Source organism: Mus musculus, chromosome 11 (genome assembly GCF_000001635.26).
Source record: "Mus musculus strain C57BL/6J chromosome 11, GRCm38.p6 C57BL/6J".
Classification (NCBI taxonomy): Eukaryota; Metazoa; Chordata; class Mammalia; order Rodentia; family Muridae; genus Mus; species Mus musculus.
This window is the reverse complement of record NC_000077.6, coordinates 115115577-115138704: the sequence shown is the minus strand read 5'-3', so window position 1 is coordinate 115138704 and position 23128 is coordinate 115115577. Positions and strand designations below refer to the sequence as shown.

Below are 23128 nucleotides of genomic sequence, written 5' to 3'. Positions count from 1 at the left end.
CGACAGTTGCTTCTCATTACTATAAGACTTAATTATGCAGCACATATATTTAATGAGGCAGAGGTAGGCAGATCTCTAAGTTTGAGGCCAGCCTGGTCTACAGAGTGAGTTCCAGGACAGCCAAGGCCACACAGAGAAACCCTGTCTCAAAAAACCGAAACCAAAACATGACTTATTATTATAATTTATGTGTGCGAGTGCGTGTGCACACATGCGCACACACATGTACAGATGTGTGATTGCTATGTGCTTGTATGTGAAATCTGAAAGAGTAGAGCCCTTGGAGGTGGGAATAATAGATGGTTGTGAGCTGTCTGGCATGGATACTGGGAACCAAACTCAGTCTTCTGGAAGAGCAGTATGCCCTTTTGAATATGGAACCACCCCTCTAACCCTCTATATTTTGGTTTTGTCTGTTTGTCTGTGTATGGGTAGTACATGTAAGTACAGGTGCCTGTGAAGGCCAGAAGAGGGCCTTGGGTTCCCTCGAGTTGTAGTTACAGGTGAGCCAATGTAGGTGCTGGGAATTGAAATTGGGGTCCCCTGCAAGAGCAGTATGTGGTTTTAACTGCTTAGTTATCTCTGCAGCCTCAGCTTTTGGTTATTGATTTCCATAGTCCACTTTTCTCCTTTTAAAGTTACATTTGTTTACTTATTTATTTACTGGAAGATCCCTATAGACAGCACGCAGGCACATACAAAACACATGTGCACATACACATGAATGGACACATGTACACATAGCATTACCTATCACATACAGGCAATATACATGTGTTCACAGCTCTCTCCACAAATAATAATACATACAATGTGTGTGTGTGTGCGTACATGCACACACATTTAGAAAACGTAGTGCTTTGGGGAAGGGAGAATCTTCAATGTTCTGTTCTGTAGGGACTCATGCCTAGCCTGGAGCATACTATGTAGTTGAGACTGGCCGTGAATTCCTGATCCTCATGTATGCACCCCTACAGATGGCTTCAGTGACCTGTTTTGCCAATGGGGACATGGAAGCCTGAGGGGTAACTGAGTTATGGAGAAATCAATGATCCAGCCAGATCTGGGGCCTCCAATAGGTCTTTGAGGACACAGGGCTCCTGAATATCCCGACTCTCAGAATCCACAGAGGGCCCCTGTCTTAGTCAGGGTTTCTATTCCTGCACAAACATCATGACCAAGAAGCAAGTTGGGGAGGAAAGGGTTTATTTGGCTTACACTTCCATGTTGCTGTTCATCACCAAAGGAAGTCAGGACTGGAACTCAAGCAGACCAGAAAGCAGGGGCTGATGCAGAGGCCTTGGAGGGATGTTCCTTACTGGCTTGCTTCTCCTGGCTTGCTCAGCCTGCTCTCTTATTGAACCAAGACTACCAGCCCAGAGATGGTCCCACCCACAAGGGGCCTTTCCCCCTTGATCACTAATTGAGAAAATGCCTTACAGCTGGATCTTATGGAGGCATTTCCTCAACTGAAGCTCCTTTCTCTGGGATAACTCCAGCTGTGTCAAGTTGACACAAAACTAGCCAGTACAATGACTCCTTGTCAACTTGACACACAAACACATCACTAGTAAGCCTAAACCCTTACATTCTTATTCATCCCCAAGGTCTAAATAACTTTAAACATCCCACAGTCTTTACATATTCTTAAAATTTCAATCTCTTTAAAATATCCATCTCTTTTAAAATCCAAAGTCTTTTTACAATTAAAAGTCTCTTAACTGTGGGCTCCACTAAAATAGTGTCTTCCTTCAAGAGGATAAATATCAGGGCACAGTCACAATCAAAAGCAAAAATCAATCTCCAACTGTCCAATGTCTGGGATCCAACTCACGATCTTCTGGGCTCCTCTAAGGGCTTGGGTCACTTCTCCAGCCATGCCCTTTGTAGCACATGCGTCGTCCTCTAGGCTCCAGACGCCTGTACTCCACTGCTGCAGGTGCTCTTGGTGGTCATCTCATGGTACTGGCATCTCCAAAACACTGCATGACCCCTTCAGTCCTGGGCCTTCAATTGCAACTGAGGCTGCACCTTCACCAATGGCCTTCCATGGCCTCTCACAGTGTCGAGCCTCAGCTGCTCTTCGTGACCCCTTCATGCCTTCAAAACCAATACCACCTGGGTGACCCTTACATATTACCAAGTCCCGCTGCAGCAGGAGTACAACCTTGGCTATCTCTGGAACACAGCCTCTTTGTGCTTTCAGAAAACACTTCCCAGAAGATGTCACCTCAATGATGCTGGTCTCTTCTTAATCACCGCTAATTTCTTAGCTCCAGCTAACCAGCATCAATAGTCCCAGTAATGCAAAGTTTTTGCTTTAGTAGTTCTGGTATCTTGTTAATCACAGCTGATTCTTCAGCCCCAGCTAACCAGATCCACAGAATCTTCACAATCAAAACAGCAATGGCCCTGAAAAGAGTCTTTAATTTTCCCTCTGAAATTTCACAAACCAGACCTCCATCTTCTGCACTGTTCTCAACATTATCTTCCAAGCTCCTTCACAACATCTGACAGAGCTCTTAACAACGAATGGATCTTCAAGCCCAAAGTTCCAAAGTCCTTCCACAGTCCTCCCCAAAACATGGTCAGGTTGTCACAGGAATACCCCACTCTGCTGGTACCAATTTTTCTTAGTCAGGGTATCTATTCCTGCACAAACATCATGACCAAGAAGCAAGTTGGGGAGGAAAGGGTTTATTCAGCTTACACTTCCATACTGCTGTTCATCACCAAGGAAGTCAGGCCTGGAACTCAAGCAGGCCAGAAAGCAGGAGCTGATGCAGAGGCCATGGAGGGATGTTCCTTACTGGCTTGCCTCACCTGGCTTGCTCAGCCTGCTCTCTTATTGAACCAAGACTACCAGCCCAGAGATGGTCCCACCCACAAGGGGCCTTTCCCCCTTGATCACTAAGTGAGAAAATGCCTTACAGCTGGATCTTATGGAGGCATTTCCTCAACTGAAGCTCCTTTCTCTGTGATAACTCCAGCTGTGTCAAGTTGACACAAAACTAGCCAGTACAGCCCCTGTTTAAGGGGCGATCTCGCTATAACTCACAGTGGCTTGAATAAGTCTGATGGAATAAGTTCCTGATTCATAGGGTGGCCCTCCATCTTGGATGGGCCAGTTTGAGAGGACCAGGATCAGAGGAGCTGGCCATAGGCTCCTGTCAGACAGCTGTGCTCTTTTCTTTTTTTTTCTTTTTCTTTATCTTTTTCTTTTTTCTTTTTCCTACCTCTGCTCAAGAAAGGAAAAGTCGGTCCTAGACCTTCCATGAACATGGCCCCTTGGTTTTCAGGGTTCCCTCAGCCTGTTGACCACTTCTCTGAAAGGCACTCTACATGTGCGGAGGAGGAGGAAGAGGAACCCTGGGAAGAAACCTGTTTGATTAACAGTGGTGAGTGAAAACCCTTGTTGGCCTTCCTTTATGGTCTAGAAGTATGTAAAGAAGGTGGCCATCCCTGGCCACATCCTGGAAAAGCTGTGGCTTATCAGCAGCTGGTGTTTTCTTGTGGACATAGCCCTCCAACGTGCCTCCTTGCATATGGTTAGTCTAGCCAGGACTTGAGGACGCCACCAATTAAAGGTGTCACAGGGTGTCTATAGCTCCTACCCAAAGTGACCCTATTTTAAGGACTTCCTGAAAATGGGTGTGAGTGAGATGGAAGCCACAGTGTCAGGATGAGGAGTGACCATAAAGGCTGGCCTTCCTTCTTTTCTTATTTGGACAAATGGTTACTGCAGGGAGGGTGTGGGAACGGGGGTAGAAGTCATGAATAGCAAGCTGGTTTTCTGCAGAGGGCAGTGGGGAGGTAGTCCTGGGATATTCACTAAATTTCTGGGGAATACAGGTTAAGTCTATATCTATTACCTATTAGTCTGGGGCAGATCAATAAGAGGCAGTGGTGGAGCATGCCTTTAATCCCAGCACTTGGGAGGCAGAGGCAGGTGGATTTCTGAGTTCGAGGACAGCCTGGTCTACAGTGTGAGCTCCAGGACAGCCAGGGCTACACAGAGAAGCCCTGTCTTGAAAAAACAAACAAACAAACAAACAAACAAAACAACAACAAAAAAAGAGTGCCATCAAAGCAGAGCCTTCTGGGTAATGTTAATTCCTGTTCATTTATCCTGATTATATCTGAGCCCCTCTCCTGGTAAGTTTGTAATGAGTGGGAGTGCTGAGGCTCAGACTCAAGACCTTGCATATGTTAGGCAAGAGCTCTGCCACTGAGCAATACTTCCTCCCCTCCTCTTAGACAGGTGTGGCTATGTAGCCCAGGCTAGCCTTGACCTTACCACATAGCTCAGTTTCAAGTCAAACTTTTAATTCCCCTGTTTCTACCTCTTAAATTCTTGGATTACAGCTGTGCTTGGCACCCATGATGAGGCTGGCTTTTGACACCCCTTCAGCTCCCTCGGCTCCCTCCATTCCAGTCTCTGTTCTAGAGACTCTCTTCTGGCACCCTTCAACCTATTGAAGCGCTGGCCTTCTGGGCTCCAGCAACTCTTGCTCTAGCTGATGGAATCCAGAAGCACCGAGCCTGCACATTCAAAGCAGGAGCCCCTGTTCTCTTTCCAGAAGTCAGTCTGGAGCTGAGGACATGATGTTTCTCAAAGTCCTTTTCACAAGTCTGACTTCTTGCGTTACACTTCTCTCACCCTACCTCCTTCCTCTTTTGGTGCTTTATATGCCAGCGGGAAGTGGCTAAAGGAGGAAGTGCCGAGTGAGAGTGAGGGAAACCACAGGACCAGGAGACGCAGGAGTGGAGCATGTAGCCTGTTCTCGCTGGCAGGCTCCACCAAGGTGACCCGGTGTGAGAAGATGCATTTGTCATTGCTGGTCCCCTTTCTCTTCTGGATCACAGGTGAGCGAGCTCAGGCAACCAGAGGAAGTGGCCACCCAGCAAGGGGTCATCTGTCCACCACCCCATTGTTGTGGCGCTTTTGTGGCAGAAATATTGAGTTCTTAAGCCCCGACCTAGGCACAATTCTAGACTACTGAGGGACTGGTCGTATTTAAGACAGACACACTGATGGGCCCCGCTGGTCTTTGAAAGACAGGAGAGCCCTGGTTGCTCAGGAGAATGTCTGATGAGGCTGGATTGTCAATGTGTGATTGTGTTACAGCAAGGGAGGGAAGGCTTTGGGGGGAAGAAATGATTGTGGGAACAGGTTGCTGAAGGGATAAAAAAAAAGTCTGCTATTCACAACTGATGAAAAGGTGATTTGTGGCAACTGGGAGAGAAGGTGCTGTCAGAAATGGCTGAGGACTGAAAGGTGAAGAGGGGGCAGGAGACAAGGCCACAGATAGAGGGCTGACAGCACTTTCTTGTGTTTTGAGATGGGGGAGGTGCTCCATATGTAGCCAAGGCTGGCCCTCTAACTAGTGATCCTTCTACCTCTGCGTCTACCTCCAAAAATATTCACAGCCAGGCAGTGGTGGCGCATGCCTTTAATCCCAGCACTCGGGAGGCAGAGGCAGGCAGATTTCTGAGTTCGAGGCCAGCCTGGTCTACAAAGTGAGTTCCAGGACAGCCAGGGCTATACAGAGAAACCCTGTCTCAAAAAACCAAAAAAAAAAAAAAAAATCACAACACGATTCATAACAGTAGCAAAATTACAATTACAAAGTAGCAACAAAAATAATTTTATGGCTGGGGGTCACCACAACATGAGGAACTGTGTTAAAGGGTCAAAGCACTAGGAAGGCTGAGAATCACTGCTCTAGTTAGTGCATGTTGAGTTAGACCACCGAAGGGGTTTTTCTGGTGCTGGGACTATAGGCCTGTGCCATGACACTTGAATTAATGTAGCTGTAAGCGAATGGATACAGTTTTGATTTCAAAGAAAGAGAATTTACTCTTGAACACAATGATGCACACCTTTAATCTCTCTTCATTTGGAAGACAGAGGTAGGTGACTCTCTGTGCATTTAGGGACAACCTAGTCTACATAGCAAGTTCCAGGCTAGTCAGGGTGCAGGGTGGGACTGTCTTCAAATAAATTGCACCAAATCATGAGTCCTTTGTGTCATTTTTCTCCTGTGAGCATTGCATGCACCTAGACAATCGTCTTCTCTCATCTTCTCCCCATTTCTACGGGTCCCCTTCTTCTCCCTAAATACCCTCTTCTACTTCCATGTTTGTTTGTTTGTTTTTTCAAATCTGGAGTTTGCGTAGGAGAGAAAACATGCAATATCTGTCTTTCTGAATCTGGTGTATTCTCTTTAACAAGATGGCCTCCAGTTCAGTGTTTTTTTCCTGCAGGCATCATTGTGTATTTATACGACACCTCCTTTATCCATTCGTCTGTCCATGGACTTTGATTCATGGCTCGGTTATTGCGGCTACTGCTGCAGTATAGATGAGTACTCAGATACTCTCTAGGGCAGTGGTTCCAACGACCCCTGCGGCAAACCTCTATTTCCAAGAATGTTTATGCTGAAATTCATCAAGCTAGCAAAATTACGAGGTAGCAATGAAAATGATTTTATTGTTTGGGGAGAGTCACCATAACATGAGGAACTGTTTTAAAGGGTCGTGATGTTAGGAAGGTTGAAAACTGCTGCTCTAGGGCCTGCTGACTTAGACCGCTGAAGAGGGGTTTCTTGCTTTGTATTCTGGTGGTTTCCACTGTGCTCTTGGGCTTCTCCTCTAGGCTTGAAATATTTTTTAGCAGATGGCTTTCAGTTTCATACCCCTAGAGCAGACGTTTCTCAGGACTCTTATAGCTAAGTGTGTATTCAGCTTTTGTATTTAGACATTGACATTTCAAAGGTGGGGGCTGAAGAGATGGCTCAGCAGTTAAGGAGGCATGCTTTTTTCTTCCCACAGAGGGCCCAGGTTCAACCCCCAGTACCCAGTGTCTCACAACCACCTGTCACCCCAGCTCTGATGTCCTTTTTGGGCTTCATGGGAACCTGTAGTTAGGTTCACATGCCCATAAGCACATACTCATACACATATACACACAAAAAAGAAAAGAAATTTGGGAATAGTAAGACCCCCAACTGAGAGAGAGGGAGGGAGAGAGAGAGAGAGAGAGAGAGAGAGAGAGAGAAGAAGAAGAAGAAGAAGAAGAAGAAGAAGAAGAAGAAGAAGAAGAAGAAGAAGACGAAGAAGACGAAGAAGACGAAGACGAAGACGAAGAAGAAGAAGAAGAAGAAGAAGAAGAAGAAGAAGAAGAAGAAGAAGAAAGGAAGAAGAGAGAGAGGAAGGAAGGAAAGGAGAAAGGAAGGAAGAAAGAAAAAAAAGAGAGAGACTTCACACATGGCCTTATCAAATCTTCCCAGTTCACTCTCGTCCCCATTCCTCTTCATCTTAGTGCTCTGCAACTCCATATTTTCTTACTGCTCAGCCAAAGCTGGGGGGCAACCATCTCCAATGACCTCCTCAGCTTAGAATTAGAACCCTAAGTCCTCACAGAGGGCATACAAGGTACTGGGCACCTGATTCCTTTCTGTGTAGTCTTCCCGGTCCTCTCTTCTCTTGCTTCCTTGCCTGGTTCATCTCCCTCCCCTACCTGGCTTTGAACTCACTGGGTTTGCTTGGCCCCTTCACCCTGAGTGTTCTTGCCTGTGTGGCCCCAGGCTCCTCACACCCCCCAGGTCTTCATTTCATTGATGACCTTAATTCAAACTGTTCCTGCCAGGATCTGGCCAGCTCCACTCAGGAGGCATAGACAAAAGGAGTGGGGGTTCCTGATCATTCCCACCTACAGAGTCCAAGGCATGAGTTCTGTGAGACCCTGCCTCAAAAAGGAAACAAACAGGAAAAACCAAACAAAAGGTTTCCCGTGCTCTGTCTCCTCTTGCCTGTGCCCCACTCCCTCACCTTAGTAGAACAGAAGCTTCTAGAAGGCAGAGAGGTTTGTTTCTATAACCCCAGTGGGTACTAATTAGACAAACGGCAGCTGCTTGAATGAATGTATCCATTAGAGAGAATGTGGCTGTTTCTAACATTACTCTTCCCGTTCCGGCTTTCTAGAACTGAACGATCAGGTTTACTTTTTATTTAAATATTTTATTTAGTATGTCTAACAATAAAGCACTGATGGGATGCTATATATGGCTTTGCTTGTGTGTATCATACAGCCTTCAACAATGACAATAAAAAAGACGAGCACTTAGCAAAAATAAAAAAATTATTTAGTGTGAGGTGTGTGTGTGTGTGTGTGTGTGTGAGAGAGAGAGAGAGAGAGAGAGAGAGAGAGCATGAGTGCACATGTATGCAGTTGCCAGAGGAGGACAGAAGAGGGTGTTAGATCCCCTGCAGCTGGAGTTACAGCCTGTTGTGAGCTGCCTGATGTGGGTGCTGAGAACTGAACTCAGGTCCTTTGCCAGAGCAACGCATGGTCTTAATCTCTGAGCCATTTCTCCAGCTCCCGATTTTTACAATTAAACTGTAGAGCTTGCACATTGTTGATAGAAGTCTACAGTGGCGAGGACACTCTGGAACACAATTTGATGTTCAAAAGCAGATGCTAGGAGGAGGAAGCAGAACACCACTGTGTACTATATAATGCTGGTCTTATGAAATGTCCACAGGAGGTGAGTCCTGGGGCCAGGAATTAGATTAGTGTCAGTGGAGAGAAGACAGGAAGACAGGCACCGAGGGGAGCAACTGTCACTAGTGTGAGGTAGCTCTTCATGCTCATAAAAGAAAAGAAAACTCTCTGGAATTAGACAGCAGAGCTAGTCCTAAGCTGTGACTGCTCTAACACCCACTGAGCTGGGTGTGTCCGAAGAGTTACATTTACCGTAGGTGAATTACTTTATCAGTTTTCAAGGCAGGACAAGATAAGTCCTTAGCTTTAAATGTGCTTTAATTAATTAACACTCAAACCTCTTCCTCCACACTGGGGGGACTGAACCCTGGACCTCGTGTTCGTCAAGGAGGCGCACTCTGCCAACTGAGTTGTAGACTCAGTCCCAGTGTTTCTGTTTTCTTTTTTCTTTCTTTCTTTTTTTTTTTTTTTTTTTTTTTGAGACAATGTTTCCGGATGCAGTCCAGGCTGTCCTTGAACAGCTTCATAGCTCACACTGATCTCTCTAGCAGTGCTAAGACTGCAGGCATGTGTCACTAACCATGCCTGGAGCACAGGCTTTTATTGTTGGTTGTCTTACCTTTATTTAGTGTGTATGCGTGCATGCGTGCGTGTGTGCGTGTGCGTGTGCGTGTGTGTGTGTGAGAGAGAGAGAGAGAGAGAGAGAGAATTAGAACACCCATATGGAAGTCAAAGGACAATCGTGGGAGTCAGTTCCCTCTTTTCTCTCATGTGGGTTCTGGGGGCTGAACTCAGGTGGTCAGTTTTGGTGGCAGGTACCTTTACTCAGTGAGCCATCTTGCTAGGTTTTTTGTTTGTTTGTTTGTTTTGTTTTGTTTTGTTTTTTTTGTTGTTGTTTTCGGTTTTACAAGACAGGGTTTCTCTGTGTAGCCCTGGCTGTCCTGGAACTCACTTTGTAGACCAGGCAGGCCTCGAACTCAGAGATCCGCCTGCCTCCACCTCCCGAGTACTGGGATTAAAGGCATGTGCCACCACGCCCGGCGGCCATCTTGCTAGTTTTGGAACAAGGTTTGCTAACAGGGCAACCCAGAAAATGATAACATGTAGTAATCTCAAGGAAATAGGGAGAAAAATCACACGGATGGAAAATTAACTTAAGTAACATATACCCATTGTAATGGTTAGTGTCGAGTGGATTGGTAAGTGTCCAAGAGACTAGGAAAGAGTATCTCTGAGGTGTGTCTGTGAGGGCATTTCCCAGGGATCAACTACTGGGGAGACCCACACTGATGGGGGTAGCCTCATCCAAAGGACTGGGGAGCCAGATGGGTAAGGGAGAAATGACAGTTGGTATAGCTTCTCTCTCTCTCTCTCTCCCTCCCTCCCTCTCTCTTCTCCCTCCTCTTCCTCTCCTCCTCCTCTTCTCTCTATGCTATCTCTTTGAGCCCTCAGCACCCTTCTTCCTGACTGTCAGCACGTGGGCCACTTGCTCCGTCACCTCCTCCCTGACACGATGAGTCAGAAGTCCCCTTCACTTCTCAGGTTGATTCTGTCAGATATTTTGTCACAGAGGCAACAACAAAAGGCTAATGTGTGTCTCAGCTCAACCTCAGAACTTTTTTTGTTAAGGACAGAAGGGAAGGAAGCAAAAATGAAATAGAAAACTCTGCCTCATAAGGACAGACAGCACACGTAATGAAACATGTGATCAGCATAGGTTAACTGAAGAATATTTATTTCAAAAGTGCTAAGCTACCTTCCCCCTCCTTTCTCTGACTTACTTGTGCCTGTGTGGGCCGTGTGCATTCCTGCCAGTGACCATGCATGTGGACGTCAGAGGACAGCTTTCAGGAGTCAGATTTCTCCTTCTACCACGTAGGTCCTAGGGATCAAGCTCAGGTCATCAGGCTTGTTGGCAAGCACCTTTCCCCACTGAGCCATCTCACTAGCTCCCAAAATTATTCTCAAAAAGGAACATTTCAGGGTACCCCAAGTCTTTCAAAGGTGAGGAAGCAGAAGCAACCCCTGTCGCCATCAAGAACGCTCCGAGGCGGGACAGTGTGAAACCGGAATGGGATGGACACCAAGGTCAAGGCAACAGAATGGAAAAATCCATCTGGATATCTCAAGTTTGCCTTTTTGTCAAGTGCACCCACGCAGTTCATGCAGACAATGGGACCTGTGTGTGAGGGAGGGGCCACGGAATATAGAGACCAGAGTCATTCATCCAAGGCGGGTGACTGTAGGAGCCCACTGGAGTCTCCAGCAACAGCCTCTCAGGGCTATTAGATGTGGCTTTGCCTGACTTCCTCGGGGTGTCCGGGTCTAAGAGTCCATGTCCTGTGGACATGGATCTTCTGATCCTACCTCTCTACATCAGCATAGCATGGGGATCATTGTAAGAGGACCTTCACAGATATATGGATTTGGTACTGGAGAGATGCCTCAGTTGGTAAGAGCAGTCATTGTGTGAGCAAGAGGGCTTGAGTTTGGATCCCAGTCCCCACCTAAAAAGCCAGGCTGTGGTTGCTCATGTGCCTATCACCCAATACTGTGAAGGGTAGAGACAGGGATGACTGGCTGGGGCTTGCTGGCCGTAGCATAGCTCTAGATGCAGGTGAGAGACTGTCTCAAAGGAATAAAGCAGAAGGCTTTTAGAAAGATGGCTCAGCCATTAAAGAGCACTTGTTCTTACAGAGGACTCTGGTTCATTTGTCAGCAGCCACACAGTGGGTCACAATCACCTGTAACTCCAAGTCCAGGGGGTCTGACACCCTCTTCTGGCCTCTGAAGGCACAAGGCCTTCATGTGGTACACAGATATATAAGCAGGCAAAACACCCATACACATAAAATAAAAATAAATCTTAAAGGGGCTGGAGAAATAAAAATAAATCTTAAAGGGGCTGGAGAGGTGGCTCAGCGGTTAAGAGGACTGTCTGCTCTTCCAGAGGTTCTGAGTTCAATGGTGGCTCACAACCATCTGCAATGGGATCCGATGTCCTCTTCTAGTGTGTCTGAAGACAGCTACTGTGGACTGATATAAATAAAATCGATAAATTAAATAATTCTTTTAAAAATAAAAAAATTAATCTTTAAAAATAAAAGTATAAGGCAGAATAATAGAACAGGGTACCTGAGCCTCCCTCTGCTGTTTGGGTATTCACTTAGCCTCATGCATTAAACATGCATGTGCATACACACACACACACACACACACACACACACACACACACACACTGGGGGGAATAACTGGTTTTTGAGTCAGAGTCTCACTATGTAGCCCAGGCTAGCTTTAAATTCATGGCCCTCCTGCTTCAGCCTCTTGACTGATTGGTTTGTGTGTGTGCAACACCACACCTGAATGTTGTTTATGTGGTCGGGGGAGGGTAGATGTTAGGAATGGAAGTCACGGTCTCACCCACACTAGGTTCTCTATGTAGTCCTGGATATCTTGGAACTTGGTATGTAGGCCAGGCTGGCCTTGAACTTAGAGACATTTGCCTGTTTTTTGTTTACTAAGTACTGGAATTAAAGCCTGTGCCACCATACTTGGTTGTAATTGTTTTCTCCAGAATTTTCTTGGCTCTTCTGACACAGCAGGATGTCGAGGGATGGCAGGCAGCCTGTATTGGAGAGGAGGTGTCTATCCTTTGACCACTATTCAATTAAAGATGCTTTTGGAATTGGCACTATGCCCCACCCCTGGAGGAGGAGATCAGTGGTCCATGCATTTGTGTTTTCCAGGCTGCTGCACGGCTGAGGATCCAGTCACAGGTCCAGAGGAGGTGAGCGGTCAGGAGCAGGGCTCCTTGACAGTGCAGTGCCGATATACCTCAGGCTGGAAGGATTACAAGAAGTACTGGTGCCAAGGAGTTCCTCAGAGATCATGTAAGACTCTTGTTGAAACCGATGCATCAGAGCAGCTGGTGAAGAAGAACCGTGTGTCCATCAGGGACAACCAGAGAGACTTCATCTTCACAGTGACCATGGAGGATCTGAGGATGAGCGATGCTGGCATTTACTGGTGTGGAATTACGAAAGGTGGACTTGATCCCATGTTTAAAGTTACTGTGAACATTGGCCCAGGTAAGAGGTGTGTGAATATCTCTTTAAGTCCCCATTCTGGTCTCTCAGGTCTTAGGAATTAGCTGTTGCTCAATAGAGCTCTTGCATGGTGGGGGAGGTAGAGTTCTGAAATCCCATATACCCTTGATTGCTTGGGATTAGAAGAGGCAGGTTTTCTCTCTCTCTCTCTCTCTCTCTCTCTCTCTCTCTCTCTAAATATTTCTTTCTTTCTTTTAGTGCACTGATGTTTTGCTTGCATCTATGTCTGTGTGTGTGAGGGCGCCAAGCCCTCTGGAACTGGAGTTACAGCCAGCTGTGAGTCACCATGTGGATGCTGGGAATCGAACCCCGGACCTCTGGAGAAGCAGCCAGGGCTCTTAACTGCCAAGCCATCCCTCCTTCTCCTCTTTCAAATATGTCCCGACTCCTGGAAACTTCGTGCACTTTCCCCTACTCTTCACTGCACAGCTCCATCTGGAGTCTACTCCAGGAGAGGACAGGGCGGTTGTTCCCACCTCCAGTTCACAGGCCAAAGATAACCACTTCCAATGGTTCCCAGTCTCCGGCTCCGGCCAACGCTTTCCTTGAGTTCTGTGGAAAGTTCGCCTTGCTCTCTGAGGAGCTCCAGGTGTTGCCTTCACCTGATGCTGTTCTCTGCCCCTCTCTATCCATCCCAAGGGAAATGGTACCAGCTTTAGTTCTGGTGTTGTGGCCTAACTTGCAAGGTTTAGAAAAGCCTTCGCACACAGTTGCATTTCTGGAGTCTTCAATGTCCAGAGGATGCCATTTGTGCTCATTAATGATGTTCTCTTTGAGAGTCCTTCTAGAGTGCAGAGCTCATGCTGGTGGTGATGGTGATGGTCGTGGTGTGGCATTGGTGGTGGTGGTGCTAGCTCAGAGGTCTTGGTGTATAGGCTTGGAAGAGTTTCTCTCTTGGGTTCTGCTCGGCAGCATCAGACAGGCAGTACCAGGTCAGAGGGCACTTGGAGGATAGCGGTAGCAGATGAGAGCAGTCAGTCTGCCATTACCAGGACTCCCTGAGGTTCAGTATGGTGCAAACCTGGCATTAGCCTGCTGAACCCTGACAATGCCCTGGGAAGAGGGTTGTTCTTATTATTGAAGCTTCTTAATTTGTCCCGAGCAATGTGTCTTCCTGACTAACAGGATTTTCTTTTCGCTATTAAAGGATGTTTATTTATTTTATATACATGGATGTTTTGCCAGCACACATGTAATAATGTGTACCATGTGTGTCATGTGCCCACAGAGTCCAGAAGAGGGCATCAGATACCCTAGAACTAGAGTTACAGATGGTTGTAAGCCACCAGGTGGGTGCTGGGAACTGAACCTGTGTCCTCTGTAAGAGCATTGTGTGCTTTTTAACAGCTGAGCCATCTCTCTTTTGCTCCAATATTAGCTGTTGACCTTAAAAGTTTCAAATCTAGGTTATGTTAGCAACTCTTCAAGTTCCCTGTCTCTTGGGGGGAGGCATTGGCTGAGGCATGTCATAGCAGGTGAGGTACATGGCTGTCCTTGCTCACCATCCTCCTGAGACTTTGTTCCAGCCCTACCTGCCTCAGAGGCTCCGGCTTCTCTTAGAGACCAAGAGGCTACTGTAGACCAGCTATACTGCTTGCCATAGCTTTGCTCCAGGGTCCTCTGGCTGGGAGGGCTCACACTCCCTCACAGGTGCAGAGCACGTGCATGCCGTGAGTGGGTGGCTGGAAAAGTGTTCTAATCTGTCTTATGCCAAGCAATCCAAGTACCCATTACAGTGCCAACCATGCCCCCCATCACCTCCACCACCACCATCTTCACAGTGACAACCACAGTAAAAGAGACCAGCATGTTTCCAACGCTGACTAGCTACTACTCTGATAACGGGTAAGTCGTTTTTGGATGCGGCTGTCTTCTGTAGCCCAGTTAGGCCAAACTCTTCCGACAGTCTCTGAAGTCTCAGGCTCTGTTTGTAGAGATTGAAATGCTGGCCCTCCCGACCCGCCTTCAGTTCCCAGGGAGCCCTAATCCTGGAACAGAAGGTGGCTTTTAGGTTTGCCGGTTCATTTGTTCATTCATTCATTCATCCCACGATAACCAGAACTAGTTCCTTTCTGGTAGGCATTCGTGTCTAGAGACATGAATATAGGGTTCAGTGGGAAAGAGAGAGTTATGGGAAGTCAGCAAGGCTAGTGTGGCTGGGATGTGTGTGTGTGTGTGTGTGTGTGTGTGTGTGTGTGTGTGTGTGTGTGAGAGAGAGAGAGAGAGAGAGAGAGAGAGGAATGGCTCTTGGTCCAGCTTCTAGGAGCCCATGGAGGACTATGGAGAACTTGATCCTCTAGATCTCTGCAATGACTGACGAGGGCTGGAGAGAAGGCTCAGTGGGTTGGAGCACTAGCTGCTTTTATAGTGGATTCCCAGCATACACATGGCAGTCACAACCATCTGTAACTGCAGTCCCAGGGGATCCACTCTCTATTGCCTCTGAGGACACTGTACACATGCGCACACACACACACACACACACACACACACATTCACACACACATATACACATACACACACATGCACACATACACACATGCACACATGCACACACATGCACATACATACACACACATGCACACACACAGACACACAGACACATGCACACACAGAGACACACATACACACAGACACACACACACATACACACATAGATACTCACACACGCACAAACGCGCACACACACACACGCACATACACACACACATGCATACACACACACACACAGACACACACATACACACACATACACACAGACATACACACACATGCACACATATACACACATATACACAGACACACACACATACACACACAGACACACACACACATTCACACATACACACACAGACACACACACACATTCACACACATATACACAGACACACATGCACACACACACACATACCACACACACATTGGCGATACTGGAAGCTCCTTGATGATGTCACTAGCCAGAGTGACATCCTCCCCTTTCCTCTCCCTTCCTCTCATGTTCTTTTCTTCCTCGCCCCTGTTTCCTAACAGAATTTTCGGCAACTCAGGCTGACCTTGAACACACTACATAGTTGAGGATGACCCCAGACTTCTGGTCTTTCTGCCTCTGTCTCTTGCTTGCCTCCATACCCAGATTGTGCCTGCCAGGGATTGAACTCAGGGCTTCATGCATGCGAGGCAAGTCCTCTGCCAGCAAGTACCCCAGCCCTCATCTGATGTTATCTTTGATCCTGCCTACGACCACCCCACGAGGAGGAATGGACAGATACAAATGTACCCATTTCACAGGAATGGAAACTCAGCCTCGGTGCCTTCCCAGTGACTCTTGACCCTAGATCTTGGATAGAAGTTTTTTTGACAGCAAGGCCAGAACCTGGTTTACTCTTTAGTAACCTGCCCAGACGCCAGCAATCAAAGAACTTTCTTGAATCTGAGAGGTCTCTTCTCGTTTCTAGCTTTGGGTCTCTTTGTCCCCATAACTCTGTGTTCACCTATTTGCTTTGAGTTAACCAATTAATCTGTTTTATGTGTAGGAGTGCTTTGCCTGTGTGTTTGTCGATGTGTGCCTGATGTGCACAGAGGTCAGAAGAGGGAGTTATATCCCCTGGAACTGGAGTTACAGATGGTCATGACCACCATGTGGGTGCTGGGAACCAAACCCAGGTCCTCAGCTGGAGCAGAAAGTGCTCTAACCACTGAGCCTTCTGTCCAGTCTCTTGACTTTGTTTTTAGCTCTTCCCTCCTATTGAGGGGTCCTTTCCACAAAGCCTTATAGAAGATGCCCAGTCTTTCTCCCACCAGGAACCTCATCACCCTACTCCCCATTTTGCCCTCTGTCTTGAGGCTTTCGTTTGTTTGAGTTTTGCAGTTCTGAAGACTGAAATCAGGGCCTCATACACGCTAGGTAAGGGCCCCACCACAGAACCACACGCGTGGCCTTCCAAAGTGGCTTTTAATATGTAGTAGCTCACTTTTTTCTCTTCTCCTTCTGTTCGTTAATGTTCTCTCTCTCTCTCTCTCTCTTCCCCTCCCCCCCTCTCTGTGTCTGTCTGTCTCTCTCGCTCTCTGTCTGTCTGTCTCTGTCTCTGTCTCTGTCTCTCTCTCTCTCGTGTGTGTGTGTGTGTGTGTGTGTGTGTGTGTGTGTGGCCTAGACAAACTCCATTGTTGTTCCTCAGTCACTGTGCATCTTTCTTTTTTTCAGAGCCTCTCATTGACTGGAGCTCACCAAGTAGTCTAGACTGGCTAGCCAGGAACTCTGGGGCTCCCCTGTCTCCACCTCCTCAGCACAAGGATTTTAGGAGTATACTGCCATGTTTGGCTTTTTAATGTGGGTCCTAGGGGTTGAACTCAGGTCTTCATACTTGTAAATCAAACACTTCATTGACTTGGCTAGCATCTCCCAGCCCTTAGTCTCTTCTTGTGAGGACCCTGTTTGCCTTAGATTAATGCCAATCCCAATGACCTCACTCAGAGACCCTATCTTCAAACACAGCCACCTCTATAGTCTTCAAAGGGACAGCCTTTCTTCCAAGCTTTTCTTCTAGCTTCTAGGTTTGGTAGTAATAGTTTTAAGTTTATGTATTTAAAAATATTATTTACTTTTGTTTTGTGTATCTGAGTGCTTGTCTGCATGTGTGTCTGTGAACCACACTGGTGTCTGGTGCCCATGGGACCTCCAAGAGGGATTCGGATCCCCTGGAACTGGATAATTGTGAGCTATCATGTGCAGGTATTGGGGGTGGAGCCTGGGATCTCTGAAAGAACAGCAAGTGCTCTAAACCACCAGCACTTCCCAGCCCCTGTTGGCAGCAGTGCTGCTGTTTCTAGCTGTGTCACTGGGATCCTGTCTCTGTCTCCATCATGTGACTTCTCCCTATGTGTGTCCAGCCTAGGTTTCTCTCTCAGTAAGGAGTGGTCATGCCCACTGTGATCCCAGCACTTGGGAAGCAGGGGCAAGTGAGTATCTACATACTGAGTTTAAAGTTAGTCTGGGCTATCTGAGCTTCTGTCTCAAGGATCCAAACCCAACAAACCAACAACCACACAATAAAAACAAGAACTCAAACAAAAACAAACACCCCAACCAAATTTCGAACAAGGATCACGGGCGTTGGGTTGGGCTCACCCATATCCAGATGGTTTTATTGTAACTCAGTCATGTTTGCAAAGACCCTCCATGCACATAGGTCACAGTTATAGTCTCTTGGTAAGCGCAGCTATAGACACTCTTCAGTCTCTAGAGAGGGCATGCACAGACTCAGGGAAGCCTGATTTAACCTTCTCGCTCTACAGTTCTTTTTAAAAAAATATGTATGTATGTATGTATGTATGTATGTATGTATATATATGAGCCCACTGTAGCTCTCTTTGACACACCAGAAGAGGGCATCAGATTCCATTACAGCTGGTTGTGAGCCACCATGTGGTTGCTGGGAATTGAACTCAGGACCTCTGGAAGAGCAGTCAGTGCTCTTAACCACTGAGCCATCTCTCCAGCCCTCGCTCTACAGGCACACAGCCTTTGAAGGTGTTCAGAGCGAGGGTCCCCTGGCTGAAAACCAGAGTTCTGAAGGTCATAAGGTGTTTGGCTGTCCCCTGCTATCTAAGGTGGCTGGGTTGGGCTCAGAGGAGGGAGGCTTAGGCCTGGGTTACACATGTCCCCCTGCCCTTCCAGGCATGGCGGTGGTGACAGTGGCGGTGGTGAAGATGGCGTCGGTGATGGGTTTCTGGATCTCAGTGTGCTCCTCCCAGTCATCTCTGCAGTCCTGTTGCTTCTCCTGTTGGTGGCCTCGCTCTTTGCTTGGAGGATGGTGAGGAGACAGAAGAAAGGTGAGTGTGTCTGACTCTGAGGCTGGGGCTGGTTGGATGATGATGTAGGCTAATGGCTAGCACTGCCTTCTGAGAGGGGGTCTGAGGGACCATCCATCTGTGTACTCTGGGAGAGGCTGTGCTGGAAAGGCCAGCATCCACTGGCAGTCCAAGAGGCTGGCTGAGAGCTGGAGCTTGAACCCCAAGTACAGAATCTGGAGTCGGCTGCCTGCTCTGCCCATCCTTGCTCCTCTCTGACCTGCCTCTTTTGGTCTTGTTGGCTGAGGTGATAGTGGCTTTTGGAGAGCAGCCCACTCTAGGGAAATGTGGTTGCAGAGGAGGTGCTGGGCTCACATGGGATTAGGAAGACACACATAACAGCCACAGACCCAAGAACATGCAGACACACGGTGTAGGTGCATGTACATAGGTGAGTTAGTGCTGTGTCTTCTGGCATTGGGAGCACCGCTGTGATGCTAGCATCCGCTCCTCTCTGCCCATCAGCTCCATCCCAGGCTGACCTATTTGTTCTGGGTACTCCTGCTTTACAGGGAAGAGCCCCTTCTTGCAGAATTACAAGGTTTCTCAGAGATCACAAGGTCAACCAAGCCCTTTCCTGTCCGGCTTCACTTCCACATTTTCAAGTAATTGTGGAACGTTTCTCAGAAAGCTCTCAACCCGAGGTGTTTCCACTTCCCCCGCCCCCATGACACACACTCCATCCCCACCCCCAGCCTAGGAGGCTTACAGTCTCAGAGGACAGACTAGGACGTTTTGTTTATTTGTTTGTTGCAAGACAGGAGCTCACTATGTAGCTCAGGCTGTCCCGGAACTCGATACGTAGGTAGACCAGGCTGGCCTTAAACTCACAAAGATCCACCAGCTTCTGCCTTTAAAGTGCTGAGATTAAAGGCGTGCACCACTATGCCTGGCTAGAATAGACATTTTTTAGGAAAAAAATTAAGTTGTGTGTGCATGTGTGTGCTTTTGTGCACCCACTTGTGCATACCATAGCACACGTGTGAAGATCGGGGGACAGCTCGTGGGAATTGGTTTTCTCTCTCCACCATGTGGGTTCTGAGAATTAAACTCAGGCTGTCAGGCTCCACAGCAAGCACCCTTAACCACCTAGCCATCTTGCTGGCCCGGGACCCTGCTTAGTATTCATCCTTTCTGCTCCCAGAAGCATCAACCATGACCAAGTTCAAGTATTCTCTCTATTTCTAGGTGTGAGGTCATTTGATACTAAAAAATGAGGGTGCACCGGGGTGTGGTGGCGCACACCTTTAATCCCAGCACTTGGGAGGCTGAGGCAGAGGCAGGCGGATTTCTGATTTCTGAGTTCGAGGCCAGCCTGGTCTACAAAGTGAGTTCCAGGACATCCAAGGCTACACAGAGAAACTCTTGTCTTGAAAAACAAAAAACAACAAAAAAAGCAAAAAGCAAAAAAACAAAACAAACAAAACAAAACAAACTGAGGGTGATCCTTTGTTTCTTCTTTCGTCTCAAGAGAAGGACATGGGATGTGGGCAGGGAGGAGAGTCAAGGGTTGGAAACAAAAGACCTTACAAAATCCAGAAATCCCTCTTTTTTCCCATTCCCCTGAAAAAACTTGGTCCATGCCTTGCTGATCCAGCTCAGGCATCTAGCTGGGGCCAGAGTGCTCAGCTGTCAGGCAGGGCCACCCTGTGCCTCAGAGCCTGGCTGAAGATGAAGTAGAATTTAGATGAAGTGGTGGGATAGGGCCGAGAGGAAGGACCAGGTGGTCTAGTTGCTAGTAAAAACAGGCATGACCTTGAGGTGGCTTTGAAGGATGTGTCCCGTGGAGGAATAACCAGAACTCATCTGAGTTACAAATGAAACCCAGGATCCTGCAGGGAGAATCTCAACTCCAGGACTGCTGAGAGCCAGAAGGGCCACCCACCGATCATTTGTACAATTCAATGAAGTCAAGAGCACGCAGGTTATGATCGGTTTCCCTGGATGGAGAAATGGAACGCTCACCTCAGAGATGCCCAGTGTCACCGAGTGCGCCTCCCAAAGGGACAGAATTGAAACCATATCTCTTGTCTGACCTGGAGCCTTGTTTGTACCCCACTCCTTCCCGTCCTTGCATGTAGGGATCTCACAAGTCTCAAGAACGGGCTTTCTAATGTCAGATTCCTTTCTTTCTTTCTTTTTTTGTCTTGTAGCTGCTGGGCCACCATCAGAGCAGGTAAAGTATCCCAGAGGCCAGACAAAGAGACCAGCAGGCTTCTCTCCCCTTTTCCACCTCCCAGGAGCCTCTAGGTCCAAATGCATCAGATAAGCCACATAACCAAAGTATCCATAGATTCCTGGCCCTGCAGAGGGGTGTGTGTGTGTGTGTGTGTGTGTGTGTGTGTGTGTGTGTGTGTGTGGTGTGAGAAGCCTAGAAACAGCTAGAGGAAGGAGGTGAGAGGTCTAGAAACAGCCAGACTTGGGGAGGCCTGGGTAGATAACGGGTTTGGGGATGGGGAGCACAAAGAGCTGAGGATGGGTCACAGGAAAGCAGAGAAAGTAGACTCTGTTTCTATAGGCTGATTCCATGATTCACGTCTTGTGTCCCCCAAACGCCAGGCACAGTCTCTGGAGGGTGATCTCTGTTATGCAGACCTGTCCCTGAAGCAGCCCAGAACCTCCCCTGGCTCCTCTTGGAAAAAGGGCTCCTCCATGTCCTCCTCTGGCAAGGACCACCAAGAGGAAGTGGAATATGTCACCATGGTACGTCTTTCATGGGGCTGTGGAGATGAGAGCCTGCTGCTCGCTACCTCACCGCCTTGGAAAGTGAACTCCATACCCATGTGGACACAGCTGATGAGGGTGGGGTCTGAACAGAGCAAGCGGCTTCAGAAGTGTCTCCATGCCACATCTCAACCCAGAGGTCTTGGTCCGAACACTGGGCAGGGAAGAGCCAGGCTGTCCCAGTGGCTCAGGATCCCGTAGGAAGTGCTTCTCCTTGGGCAGAGGTGGGGGCTCCGTTGTATTGTAGCTGAAGGTTATTTGGGGTTCCTACCAGAATGGGAGACCTGACCTGCCTCCTCTAAGATTTTTGTCTCACTGGGTGGCCACTGTTCCCCTTCAGAGATCTGACTTTGTCCCCTTCTATATCCCAGGCTCCCTTTCCCAGGGAGGAGGTTTCATATGCCGCTCTGACTTTGGCCGGCTTGGGTCAGGAGCCTACTTATGGCAATACTGGCTGCCCCATCACCCACGTTCCCAGGACAGGCCTTGAAGAGGAGACCACAGAGTACAGCAGCATCAGGAGGCCCTTGCCTGCAGCCATGCCTTAATCTTGGTCTCTGAAGGCGGCTTGGAGCATGGATCTTTACATCTGCCTCTGTACCTGCTTCCTTACCCGGCCCAGCTGGTGACTGGAACTCTGTCCATCCGTCTCTCATGGCCATCAGCTCTACCTTGCTTGAGCTTGGAGTTCAACCTCAGGGAGTTCCAGGGAATTAAGGCTCCTTCCACATCCCCACTTATAGCCAATGTACCTTGGAAGGTACCAGGCAGGCTGCTTCAGGGATGCTGTGTAAATCGTATCAACGATGACAATAATAGCAATCAACCTTTATTTATTGTTTTTCATATGGGTTTCCCCCGCCCCTCCCCCCAGGACATTTTCATCCTCATACCCATAATCTGTAAATTATTTTATACAAAGAAAGATAAGTACATATGTGTTTAAGTTAGAGTTTTGAGATGAGTCTGTATTATCCAAGTAGGCCCAAAATATAACCACAAGGGTCTGTTTTAAGGAGGAAGAGAGAGAGAGAGAGAGTGAGAGAGAGAGAGAGAGAGAGAGAGAGAGAGAGAGAGAGAGAGAGAGAGAGAAAGAGAGAGAACAACAGAAGCAGAAGGTGGAGGGATGCAGAAGGAGTCAGGATGTTGCACATCCAGCAGCCAGCAAGGCCAAGTATCAGACTGTTCTGTTCCGTGAGCGGAGCACTGGGTGGCGATTAGGTCTGCCAGTGTCAAGGGTTGGGTGGAGTTGAATTGATTGTGTACTTTCAGAATTGTAGAAGAATAAAGTTGTATTGTTTTTATTTATTTCCTTACCTTTGGTTTTTTGAGACAGGGTCTCTACATAGCCCTGGGTGTTCTGGAACTATAGAAACTGTTCTAGACACTCTGTAGACTAGGCTGGCCTCCGGTTCACAGAGATCTACCTGCTTCTGCCCCACAAGTGCTGGGATCAAAGGTGTGCACCACCACTTCTGTCTTAGAGTATTTATAGACATCGGGCTTAGTGCCTTCGTTCTGGGGTCCTAGCGATTTTCTCCTCAGAAGATATCCTTGGTTTCATGATGATGTAGCCTAGGCAGAGCAGCCATTTCTTCTGTGCCTGGTTTCTCTTCTTCCTCCGCCCAACTTAATGCTCCTCCCAGCAACCAGCATAGTCCTTTCAAAGCTCAGAGTTGATGGCGCCTGCCTTATAACCTCCGTGGCTTCTTCCACTGCCTTTGAGGACGCAAGGAACCCATGACCCCGGCTTGCCGTGTGAACCCTAACTCCACCTACTCTCCCTTAGTACTCTTTATCCATTCCACACCAGCCTCTTCTCTTTCCTGACTAGATGTTCCAGTTTGGGTCTGACACGTCTCCCAAGGGCCAGGCACTTAAAGGCTTGATCCCCAGTCTGTGGCTATTTTGGGAGTCAGTGGAACCTCTAGAGGGCGGGGCTTAA

General features: G+C 47.8%; 2 protein-coding genes across 13 annotated transcripts in view; one reads left to right on the top strand and one right to left on the bottom strand.

Annotated features, from left to right (window-relative positions):
* The window catches only part of Rab37 (RAB37, member RAS oncogene family), a 71443-nt gene that overhangs the window by 24069 nt on the left and 24246 nt on the right, over window positions 1-23128 (bottom strand). The window lies entirely within an intron of this gene.
* Cd300lf (CD300 molecule like family member F) lies at window positions 3333-22491 on the top strand. 9 transcript variants are annotated; one of them, XM_011249022.3, is made up of 8 exons: window positions 4697-4866; window positions 12253-12396; window positions 12490-12594; window positions 14328-14457; window positions 18287-18441; window positions 20613-20635; window positions 21019-21162; window positions 21555-22491. In XM_011249022.3, exons 1-8 carry the CDS (start codon window positions 4824-4826, stop codon window positions 21729-21731), a joined length of 921 nt encoding a protein of 306 aa, XP_011247324.1. In that variant the 5' UTR covers window positions 4697-4823; the 3' UTR covers window positions 21732-22491. The 9 variants fall into 9 exon arrangements, 8 of the variants coding, with proteins under 8 accessions (XP_030101870.1, XP_011247324.1, XP_017170043.1 ...); XR_003949442.1 differs by lacking the exon at window positions 14328-14457 and adding an exon at window positions 3337-3398 and having other exon boundaries at window positions 12253-12594; XM_017314554.2 differs by having other exon boundaries at window positions 12253-12594; window positions 14394-14457.

What these genes read in the sequence shown, in the direction of transcription:
- Cd300lf (NM_001169153.1), top strand. Translation starts at nt 4,824, where the DNA reads ATGCATTTGTCATTGCTGGTCCCCTTTCTCTTCTGGATCACAG. An exon ending in CTTTCTCTTCTGGATCACAG is followed by an intron (nt 4,867 to 12,252) that starts GTGAGCGAGCTC and finishes TGTGTTTTCCAG; the next exon opens with GCTGCTGCACGGCTGAGGAT. An exon ending in TACTGTGAACATTGGCCCAG is followed by an intron (nt 12,595 to 14,327) that starts GTAAGAGGTGTG and finishes TCTTATGCCAAG; the next exon opens with CAATCCAAGTACCCATTACA.